The sequence below is a fragment of the Epinephelus lanceolatus genome, chromosome 15, assembly GCF_041903045.1.
Source record: "Epinephelus lanceolatus isolate andai-2023 chromosome 15, ASM4190304v1, whole genome shotgun sequence".
Classification (NCBI taxonomy): domain Eukaryota; kingdom Metazoa; phylum Chordata; class Actinopteri; order Perciformes; family Serranidae; genus Epinephelus; species Epinephelus lanceolatus.
Genome location: NC_135748.1, coordinates 34,168,246 through 34,180,448, shown reverse-complemented (window position 1 = coordinate 34,180,448; position 12,203 = coordinate 34,168,246). Strand labels below are relative to the sequence as shown.

Sequence of the window (12,203 nt, the reverse complement as noted above, 5' to 3'; positions counted from 1 at the left end):
CACACAGGTTGGATATTTTTCATGTGCGTGATGCATCTGAAATATTCAGCACGTCATGAACACCTTGTCATGCAACAAAAACAACAGCCAACATCTAACATGGCTCATTTAAGCATTGTAAAGTGAATAATCATGATGTGACAGTGTGTTGTTTTTTATAGTTATTCACATCAACAGATCTATGCAGAGCAGTGATGTCATTAAGTAAGTTATTTCACTGGTTACTTATACTATTTATTTCAATGTGGTTGCTCTTTGTCTATAATGGAAAGGTGATTCATCTTCATTTAACAGCAGCAGCTCTAGCCAAACTCAAATGGCCCTGGATCAGTGGCAGTTCACAGCTGTGTGGGGTATTGCTGCCTTCAAGTGCTCCTCATAAGATCCTACTTTACAGCTCTGTGGTGTTAGGGCGCCAGCTTACTGTTGAGTACTTCAGGTATGTTTCACTGCTTCAGACAGTCTTTAATTTATGTCATATATTGATCTGAATTCTGATTTATGGGCTCACCCAACATCAAAGACACTGACACAGCCATACGAATCAACAGCTGGCAGGTACTGTCTCACTTATTATCAGCACAGTAGAAGTAGGAGCAGTAAGTTACCATGTGCTTAATGTAATTTAGCCTCTGATTTACTATATTTCCACAATAAAATTTAAAATGCAGGCTACTGTTTTTTGCTCCTATTTCCCACATTATATTCATTTCTTGTTGCAAAATAAATTCAGTGTAAAGCTAAAGCCTATTATTATTTTTAATCAGTCTGAATAATAATGATAGATAATGATAATAGTAAAGTTAAGCATTCTTTGACATTTTATTAGGTTTCACTACACACCACACACATGCTTATGTTTATACATATGCACCCCTGACCTAAATGTAAGATACAGGTAAGAGAAAATAAAGACGGAAAATAACTGCATTTTAAATATGTCACGACTTTCATCTTGACAGTTATAAATATATCAACTTTGATTTTACTTTTGTTTTATGTTATGACCGCACACAGGGTGTCTATTTTCGGTCACATTACCGTGAAAATTCCTCTAGCCTGACAGACACAGTGACTGTTTGCAATCATTGGACATATCAAAGAAATGAATTAATAAATAGCATTTATGACAGCGATGAGATTTTGTTTTCATTTTACATTAAACACATAAAACTTAAACTCACCCAGTTGTTGTCATTTTAACTTACTGTTCATTTTGGACTGACGGCAGTGCGTTTACTTGGAAAGAGCACTTACACGTGTCTCACACATATATATACATTATGTGTATTTCCATTAGCGGTTTGGGCTTAAATTTCATATAAGGTGGTATTAAAAAGGTCTTAAAAAGCCTTGAATATAACTTGGTTATATCTGTAGACATCCTGTGCATAATATGCCCAAAAAAAAGCAACAACACATATTTCAAATATTGCATCATGATTCACGATTTCAGTGGAAATGGAATTTTTTGCAATTCATTTTCTATATCTGTCTGTCTAGGATATATGTATTTTATTTATTTTATATAATTTATTATATTTGTATATTGTATTTTATTATATGTACATAATATTTTATCATACATGTTTATTTTTTGGCTCTGTACCAAACAAGCATGTTTCCTAATGTCTAGAATATGATGTGTAGGCATTTCTGTAGCACCACAATTCTTAATTTCAAATGATATGTTGTGACACATTTTACATTCATCAAAAAATTACAGCTCCTACAATTTGAATATTGCTGACCATATTCGATTTCGTAATATTTCAATACATTGTGCTGGCCTATTTTGTTTTTCCATTTTTAGAGTTTTATTCTGAGTTTAATCATAAAGAAATATTTCTGAACAAAGGTCTTTTTAAATGCACTTAACTCTGACATTTATTTGATAACGCCTTGCATATTATTTTTAACTTTTAAGTAGTTTTGTAAAGACAAAGAATCGCCTTTACCTCAGTTGTTATTTTTCCGGATTTTCCTAATAAACCTTGAACGCAGCATGTGGTTAGTTCGCGGGCTGCCCTTCCTGGACACGTCAGCCGTCACCCACGTTGAGGACGCGACTGACAGTTTGTCCAGCCAGTGGGGAGGGCTGGTGACGGCCGGAGCCCGCGGCTAAACTTTGCCTCATTGGTCAGTGTTCGCCAAACTTTGTCGCGGCGTCGCCTCGTGGACAACTTGCACGTCCTTCAGCGCGCCACTCTTCCTCTTTTTGTTGAGGTGTTTACAAGAAAGTGTGAAGTCGAGTCAAGGTGAAGGGCGGCTCGTGCTGCAGCTGCAAGATGAAGGACTTTAGTTAGAAAGCTTGTGTTGGTGAGTTAAAGATTTAATGTTTCAGTGTTAAAATCATGATTAATTTATTGTTTCATGTTGATTCAAAACTTTTCAGTGTTCATGTTTGTGTGTCTCTGCGTCTTATCGCACAGCCAGGTTATTAACTTGAACTGTATCAGAGTTTGATTAGGTTGTTTTTGTCCTGCACGCTGCAGACATGCACTCATGCTTCATGCTACACACATGGGAACACACACTGATGTTCAGACACTGATGAGACTCTGACCTGGGAGCCTGTCTGTGTTCCCACGGTTCTGTGTTCCCAAGCTCACTGTGCTCTTATCATGACTCAGTAAGGTGACCCTTTAAAGGTTTATGTTCTCAGATGTTTGGTCAATGTGTTGAAGTCACCCACCTACAGCTTACAACCCTCAGATGCATTTGAAATCCACGCCCTGTCTCCACAGCTGCTGAGCAGATAAAAGTTCAAACTTTATTTGAGACGTCCGCAGCTCATATCTAGAGATGCAGGACCTTGGGAACATAGATGTGACTCCCTTCACCTCACTCCTCCATCTGACCTCTGCTCCTGAAACCACCCTGTTATTCCTGACTGTTGCAGGTCTGATACCATCGATGCCATGACAGGTGACGCAGTGGTCTGGAGGGGTCTCTCCTGGATGAAGCAGGCGGCCAGCACAGCCCCACATGGCGGCCAGAGGCTGGTGAACTTCCATCACGCTGCCGGATCAGCCAGGGTGAGCGAGCCAGCCGCGGTTTGGCCCGTCTTGTGGCTGCAGAGCCGGATTGAGTTTCACAAACATGCAACCCAGATTCTTCCTGAGTCTGATTCTGCACCATCACCTCGTCCACACCACAGCACACACACTAGAGGGTTTATAGATCCTGATGAGAGCGGGAATTTATGGCAAATAAGTTAAGTTTGCCGTGTTTCCAAATGAATTTGTGGTTCTCCACTTTTCCGGCTTGTAACCCTTAAAAATAAAGGAGTGTCTTCTTGTGGTGCTCCAATTAGTGATTTTCACCTTGAAACCTTTCTGATTTGTTGAATTTAAAAAATTAACAAAGACCTGAAGGTAAAACTATCCCATATTGCACCTAAAATGGAGCAGAACAATTCCTTTTTCTCTTCTCTTGCCCTATTATGCTCAAAATCACAATTCTTAGATAAGTTTTACCTCCTGAAACAGTAAAATCAAATTCTCTCCATCATATGTCAGAGTAGAGTCAGTGTTTTCCCAAATGTTGTGTAGAGTTGTCATGGCCATGTCATCAACCTACTGGAGGTGCTCAGCAGAGAGTTGTTGTCGAGACCGTGTTGACTGCCTTAAGGGCCGGGACACATGACACACATCTTTAACCACCTGGAAAACACGGGGTCAGTCACTGGGTGCTCCTCTGCTAACTTTCAAGGGTGCAGAGACTCCTTAACTAGGCCTGTGTTATAGCCTTCTTACCAGAAATCCTGAGTTCGGAGCCCATCGTCTTCCAAGCGTTGATTTTAAGTTTGTTTTAGGCCTGAAATGTTGTCTGTGGGTCAGATGTAAAGCTCTGGGTACCCTTGCACTACAGTGATCAACTTCTGCTCCGTATTTATCACTGACTGATATTTACAGAACAGGAGAAAGACATCTGCCAGCTGTGATTGGTTGTTTCTCGTCACATTAAATGCAGCGCATGTTGCTGCGTTGAAAAAGTTGAACGTAATATACTTCATGGAGGCTGTCGCAGCCTGAAAAACAGGCACTTGAGAACACTTCCAAGCTGCGATGGCGTGGCTGTGGCCCTGACGGGACCCGACAGGTCGGGCCGGGTTCGGATAACAAATCAGAAATTTTGCTCAGGTACAGTTCGGGTTCGGCCCACTTGACATGCTGCTGTGTTGTGCTATGGCCCATTCAAGTGCTGGAATTTGTTATTCACGTGACGACGCCTGAATGCAGCACAGGCCAATAGTTACATTTCAAGCAGAGGTGGTTAAAATTCAGAGTGAACTAATGAAAATGGAGGACGCTAGATAAAACTTGCTATCAGGAAAGCTTACACATATTTACACACTGTCCATGTGTGATCACTGTAAACAGACAAGCTGTAACCATGGTAACAACAACTATGTCAGGCAACAAACTGCGTCGGGCTCAGGGCGGGTTCGGACTTAAAAATCAGAAAAAAAAAATGTAAATAAATAAATATAGTAAACTTACAAATATAAAAGTGGGATGGAAATAGAAGGGGGGTATGTATTTTAGAGTCCCCTTACTGCATTAACAAACTCACTACAGGTCTCCACCTCTTTATAAATGGTGGTGTTTGATGTCTCAGTGCATATGTGATTTGTTCCATCTCATACACTTCCTGTATTTCTTTAGTCCTGATGTTGTATGTTGGAGGTTCAGGATTCAAGTTCAAGCAGTTGAAGTAGTTTTAAAGGAACAATTCGACATTACCAGCACCACACTACATCGTTTTTGAGGCTTTTACACTTTGGTTTTTGTGCAGATTAAACAAATGAGATATAAAGTGTTAAAAGTCCAGTGTGAAGGATTTAGTGTCGTCTAGCAGTGAGGTTACAGAACTGAAACTTCTCCTGTGTGCCAAGCGTGTAGGAGAACTACTGTAGCGGAAGCAAAAATGTAAATGACCTGGTCTAGATCCAGTTTTTGATTTGTCCGTTCTGGGTTATGTAGATATAAACAGCTCATTCTAGGGTAAGGACAACTGATTTTGTTACCTTTGACAGAGCCAGGCTGTTTCCCTCTGCTTACAGTCCTCTAGCTAAGCTTAGCGAACCAGCTGCTAGCTTTGTATTTATTGGACAGACATGAGTCAATCTGTAGCTCACAGACTATTTCCCAAAATGTTGAACTATTCCTGTACTCATATGATTCGTGTTTTGTCGTCCAGAAGATGTTCAACAAGCAACGAGAGGTCTGCGCCCACAGACCAATAGCAGCGCAGCTTCACAGATACTCCACCATGGGAGCTTGTTTCAGCACCTGCTTCATCGGCAGCGTAAACAGTGGGCAGACGACCTGCGGCGGACGGCCCAGTGCTAAACGTCTGAAGTACCACAGGGACTGGTCACGTCAGCTGTTCTGTGGACATACGAGGTTATTTAACCAGGACAACTCCACAGTGGGACGTCTGACACAGGAGGACGTTGATAAAGCGGGAACTGCCAAGAAAGCAGACAATAATCCATATAAGCAAGTGGTATTCACACTAACACTTTTATTTATCAGTGTTTGAAGAATATGGATCAACTCTCTGTGTTTCAGTGTCGTGGTTATTGTTCCTGCTTCACACAAGTTATATTCTTTCCTTGTGTTTCAGCTCAGTGACAGATCCAAAGAGAGGAAGGTGCCCGTCACACGGTTAGGACGGCTGATGAGTTTTGGAGGTAGGTGTGTGTACTGGTATACTGGTCATGTTACAAATGAAAAATTATATTAATATCACCATAGTTCCCATTACCAGTCAGTGTTAGATTACTGGGCAGCTGCCAGTGGCTGGTAGAGAGTGATCTAGAGTGATCTTGTGTGAATGTAAAGCAGAACATGGCTCTATATGCATGTTTACATGCTTTTATTTTTCTGGAACTTAAAAGATGCCCTGTGGAGTTTTCGCATCAGAAAAACAAACTTTAAGTCTACAGTCAGTGTTTCTGACTAAAAACACATTGTGTGTGTGTGTGTGTCCTTGAGGTTCAGCAAATGTGTTGAAATAATTTCCTTCCTTTAAAAAGCACTTGCAAAGCAGATTTTTTTTTTTTTTTTTTTTCTTCCCCGAACAGTTTGAACCAGCAGTGTTTACATCCGTGTTTCTTCCTCTTCTCTGCTTTTGCTGGTGCATCGCTGCATTTCTTTGGTGCATTACTGCCGCCTGTAGATCAGAGTGGAAGCATATGAAGCCATCAGCAGGAATGTGTGTCATGTCAGTCACGTGCACAAAAACAAATAAAACACCAAGTACAGTAATTTCCAGCACAGAGCTTTTATCTTGAAGTGCCGTTTTCTGCTGTAGAGTGAGTGACTAACAGACAGCTACTAGCTCAACGATATGCTAAATGCAAGTATGATGCTGAATGTATTAAACTGTGGGAACTAATGACTAAGGAGAAATCTGGACCAGTTGGGATCCACTGCCTTAAAGGGTAACTAGCATTTTTCAACCTGGACCCTGTTTTCCCATGTTTTTGTGTCTAAGTTACTGATGGGAACGACAGTTTTTGAAACTGGTCCAGTATTGAGTGAGGCGAAACAGGCTGCAGTGTAATCCCTGCCGCCAATTGAGCACTTTCAATATGTGTCTAATAAAAGTGCTTGTTTTTTTTCCACTGAGTGTCTGACAGCATTATGGAAAGGATCCCTACAGAGACAGACCTTTTTGTTGAAGTGTAAGATCCTTTTTGTTTAACCAGAAATCACTATTGCCAAATGAACCAGACTCCCTTTAAACAAACAGTGATTTTATCATCACTAAACACACTTCATTTAAAGATGACAGAAGCAAAATGAATGAAACTCCCAAAAGCTGTCTTGGTTCGTCTTTCCACTGTTCCAACAATCACCAACTCTGGTTTGGTTGAATTAAACCCTTAATTCATCCAGTTAGATGTGAAAATATTGTGGCTCTATACACGCTAAAATTACTCATTATTTAAATGGAGTCTGGTGGGTTTGGCGATGGCAATTTCAGGCCTGTTTCTGTTTTTCCTACAGAGACAGTCCTTTTAAGAGAAAGGACTGTCTCTGTAGGGATCCTTTCCATAATGTTGTCAGGCTGTTGGTGGCAAAAATAAGCACATTCAGGAGACGTAAATTGACGGTGCTCAATTTCCTGCAGGGGTTACTGTACATTGCAGCCAGTTTTGCTGCTGCAGGCTGCAGTGCTGTTGTGCAACACTGGACCAGTTTAAAAAACTGTTGTTTTCCAAAAACCTGGGAAAACACGGCCCAGATTGGAAAATACCAAAGTTATCTCTTCACACTACTAAGGGTCAGAGAGTCCACAGGATACCTTTAATTCACTTTTTTAAGAATAAAAGTATAGTTTTAAAAGTTCAGAATTAGTCTTCTGTATGTTAGAGTTGAAGCCATTAGTCATGTAGTTGATCGATTGAAAATTTATCTGCAACAATTTCAAGTCTTTTTTAAGCAAAATTCCCAAATTAATTGGTTTCAGATTTTTATAGTTGTTTAATTTTGTTTTTCTAACATTTTATAGACTAAACAATTACTTGAATAAATATTACAAATTATTAAAAAAATATATTTTTTAGTATTTTTAAAAAAAAATAATATTAAAATATATTTTTAAATAATCATTCTTAATTGTCTTTTGTGTGTGTTTGTTAACTAGCATAATGTTGTAGTCACTCATTTGTTTGAGTTATATTTATTTATTTTTTCCACTGTACAAAAAGAACTAGCAGCTATTTTTCATACACGAGTTGTGTAAACAAGTTGTGCAAATGACATTGGCAGTGCTGGCAGTTTCTCCCGAGCAGCAAGGGCTCATGGGAGATAAACAAGGCGCTCTGCAGGATCTCGACACTGCAGAGTTTATGTGCTTTCATATTAAGTGCTACTAATGACACAAATATAATTTTATCCTCTTAAAACTACTTTTACAAGCAGAGTTGTTGCTTATTTTTATGTGTAGTTAAGTGGTTGAGATCAAGATTTAATTTTGGATTGAGTAGAGAGGGTTTTGCATTGATGACCTCGGTCACCAGTTTTGGAGAGCTGGGGTCGGATTGTGGGAAGTGCCAACGAGCTCCTTCACAGGACTGAAATTACAGAGTGTCAATAGCTGGGAAAATGTGTCTGGGATTTGCCAGAGAATCCAACTGATAAAAAACATGCTATCATCAAAGGGCAGCACACTTAGAGTAGTATCAGTTGTTTCCTCCCCGTCTTTCTTGGCTGTAAATGATCCCTGAACTCTCAAAGGTTCTGTTGGAGCGTTGTTTTGATAAATCAGACCCGCCTCTGCTCACTGATTGCTGTTATCACGTCCTTTTTTTGTTACTGCTGATATCAGATGCAGAGTAGGACATTGATAAAGGTAACTGTGGGTATTCATTAAAAAAAACAGTTGCCAGGTTGAAAATGTTAACTTCACTTTAAACAGTTCCCGTCAACTAAACAAAGTTTGTTTTTGTTTTGTTTTTTGCAGGTCTGGCGTTTGGACTCGGCATTGGGGCACTCGCTCAAGTGGCGAAGAAGAGCTTCAAACCCCAACAACAGCAAGGTGATAGGAGGAAATTGTTTTATCTGTGTCTGAAGGAGTTTTATGTGTTTTAATGATCATATTATCACTATAAAGACAAACATGGTCTCTCTTCATGTTGACGCTGTAGTCACTACCGTGCATATCATTTAAATGAGAGGACAGAATTAGCTTATATGTTGTGATCATTGATATCAATTATATGGTGTGTAGAGCAGCATGGAAATATAAAAGATGTATATGGTTTTGTGTGCTATAGAAATATAATAAAAAATGTGTCATACTTTTTTGTAAAAAAAAAAAAGGAAAAAAGTCAGTATAATGTCATAAAATGTTTTTAAAAAGTCATAATTTAGTATGATAAAAAAAAAGTTTAAAAAGTAATTGTATGTCATTAAAAAAAAAATCAATTTCAATCAGTTCAATTTTATTTATAGAGCCTGTGTTGCGTTCAGGCGTTGTCACGTAAGTGACAAATTCCAGCGCCATAGCACAACACAGCAGCATGTCAAGTGGGCCGAAACCGAGCAAAATTGCTCAATTTTTCATTTGTTATGGAGTCCATGATTTCCCTGTGACACTTACAAATGTTTGCTTAACTGTGCTTGGATGTTGTTTTATGAGGCTCTGGTGTCTTTCAGTTGTCTCATTGTCTTTAACGTTACACAGCTCGGCTTTCTCTCACATAAAATTCTTCCTACTTTTCCTTGTGCTGTCTCAAATGTTGATATAGATTGGTCGTGTTGCCGCGGGACGTGGCGACTTTAACTTTTAAACTTGTACATAGCACGTCTTTCAGGTACGGCGACGTTGGACAGAAAGACGTGCTGTGTAAGTTTAAACGTTAAAGTTGCCACGTCCCGTCTCAAGTGCTGATATAGATTGGTCGGGTTGCCGCGGGATGTGGCTACTTTAACTTTCACAGCATGTCTATTCAGCGTCACCGTACCTGAATCCAAAGTATTGCCATGTAACAGACGTTTTTTTTTTTGCCACCAACTCAGCCTGTTCATGGTCGTGCTCATGCTTTTCTTGCGTGCTCATGCGTTTGTGTTGGTCACTGCTGCACGCACCAGGATAGCTTGTGGCCGTGATGTCAGCAAACTCCACACAGTCACGTTCACAGGCAGTCACGTTAACATTTATTTACATTAAATCGAAAATCGCAGCCTTTTATGCGGTTATGTAATCGCACAGCCTGACATCGCGATTGCGATTAGATTAATCGTGCAGCACTAGTCACAATGAGACAGAAAGAGAGACAGAGAGAGAATGACAGAGACAGAGAGAGATGCAGGACAGACAGTAATGACAGTAGCTTACAACAACATTAATGAAAGTAATAATATTATAATTATAATTACGGCTATTGTGGTACAATATGTTGAAAGTGTGTGTATGTATGTATATATATATATATATATATATATATATATATATATATATATATATATATATATATATGTATGTATATATATGTATGTATATATATATATATATGTATGTATATATATATATATATATGTATATGTACATATATATATATATATATATATATATATATATATATATATATATATATATATATATATATATATATATGTGTATGTATATATATATATATATATATATATATATGTATGTATATATATATATGTATATGTATATATATATGTATGTATATATATATATATATATGTATGTATATATATATATATATATATATGTATGTATATATATATATATATATATATATATATATATATATACGTGTATATATATATATATACGTGTATATATATATATATATATATATATATATATATATATATATATATATAAATATGTAAAAATATATAAATATGTAAAAATATATAAAAATATATAAAAATGTTTTTGGGCATTTTGCCTTTTAATTGATAGGACAGTCAAGTGTGAAGGGGAGAGAGAGAGGGGGGATGACATGCAGCAAAGGGCCACAGGCTGGACTCGGGCCGCTGCGGCAACAGCCTTATACATGGGGCGCCTGCTCTATCCACTAAGCCACCGACGCCCCAAAAGTATATATTAATATCTGGTAGTATTCATATGTGTATAATAACAGAAGTATGACTAATGATCACAGAAGTAGCAGGAGGCATCTGGCGTAGTATAGTATAATAAAAAAAAAAGTATAAATAAATAAATAGAAAAGTCATAGTATAAAAAAAGTTAAAGTATGTCATAATTTAAAAAAAACAAAGTCATAGTATAGCATGTCATAAATGTTTGTAAAAAAAAAAGTTATAGTATGTCATAAAACGTTTTTAAAAAGTCATAGTAAAGTATCATAAAAAAAAGTTAAAGTATGTCATTTTTTTTTTTTTTAAGTCAGTATAGTATGTCATAAAATTTGCAGAATCTAACTGACAAATGTTCCTGTGTTCATAGATAGTGGTGAACATAATATTATCATTACTGCTAGACTTAGGAACTACAGTAGATGAATATGAAAAATTTAACCAGTAACAATCTTATGTGTAGCTAAAATACAACATCACCTGTACTGAACAATGTGTGTGTTTGTAGGTAATAAAAAAGCCATACTGGACTCGAGTGCCTTCCTCTCTGAAGCCAACGCTCAAAGAATCGTGCGGACTCTTTGCAAAGTTCGAGGTGCTGCTCTGAAAATTGGACAGATGCTCAGTATTCAAGGTGAGGTGTCATATATAAAGAAACTGATCTTCAGTGACTCAGTACAAACTGATACTACACCTCACACACATTCTGCGAAGGCACGTTATTGACAGTAAATGTATCAGTGTGAACACAAAGGTTCAGCTTTCACCAAACACAGACAGTAAACTGGTGCTGCAGCGTCCCAACAAGACCTCATACTTCTGATTCAGACTCATTGGCAAACACACAAGTTCCCTTCACCAGCAGCAAAATGTCATCACCTAAAATAAACCCGAGGCCATCTGAGCACAATAAGTGCCATTCCAGTTGGTTATAGTTGGCATCCACGGCTCAGCTGACACTCAAAACAGCGTGTTACAGTACAGTGTTGTCATGCTCTTAGATATACACAGCCCCAGTCTGTGCCTCGTGTGTTATCATTACAGTCGAGTCACCAGGTGGAAAATGTATTTACTCAAGTCACACTGAGATTAAATCTTTCTCAAGACCGACCAGGTCATTAGGGCAGCATAAACACCGCTACAACAGATAAATACAACTGTCACACACCACAAATTAGCAAGCATAACATCCAGTTAAAATGAAATACAAAACAACAGTTACATTACATGAACAGGTTCTCTAATTAACCAGAGTGCTTTCTTCTCCATCATTATCCAGCTCCAACAATTTCAGGTCCCTCTGTACTTTATTCCAGGAATAAGAAGCAGCATATTCGCAAGGTTTTTTTTTACTAGTTTTGTTTGAACCTTGGATCCCAACATCTATACATTATTGTCATAGTGCATGTATGTACATTGAAAAAGAGGAACCAGGAGAGGAACCGAGGAGAGATCTATGTATAAGAACCAACCAATGCAGAAGTCTACGGACGTACATAGATGGCCATTTAGCAGCAGGATACAGTAAACAGTGGTGTACACAGTTTCCACAGCCAGCAATAAAATGTAAAGTAGATTGTTATACAGTGTCAGACTTCTTCAGGCAGT

General features: G+C 38.1%; 1 protein-coding gene across 3 annotated transcripts in view; it reads left to right on the top strand.

The window, feature by feature from the left end:
- Positions 1 to 2,066: 2,066 nt before the first annotated feature.
- coq8ab (coenzyme Q8A, genome duplicate b) overlaps positions 2,067 to 12,203 on the top strand; it is a 21,239-nt gene continuing 11,102 nt past the window's right edge. Inside the window, exons 1-6 of one of the 3 annotated variants that reach the window (XM_033643459.2) lie at positions 2,067 to 2,319; positions 2,903 to 3,038; positions 5,209 to 5,514; positions 5,635 to 5,701; positions 8,482 to 8,556; positions 11,104 to 11,229. In XM_033643459.2, coding sequence (XP_033499350.2) covers positions 2,922 to 3,038; positions 5,209 to 5,514; positions 5,635 to 5,701; positions 8,482 to 8,556; positions 11,104 to 11,229 — 691 coding nt within the window. In that variant the 5' untranslated portion in view covers positions 2,067 to 2,319; positions 2,903 to 2,921. Of the gene's footprint in view, positions 2,320 to 2,902; positions 3,039 to 5,205; positions 5,515 to 5,634; positions 5,702 to 8,481; positions 8,557 to 11,103; positions 11,230 to 12,203 lie in introns of those variants that run through there. The other 2 variants (XM_033643458.2, XM_033643460.2) reach the window with 2 other exon arrangements.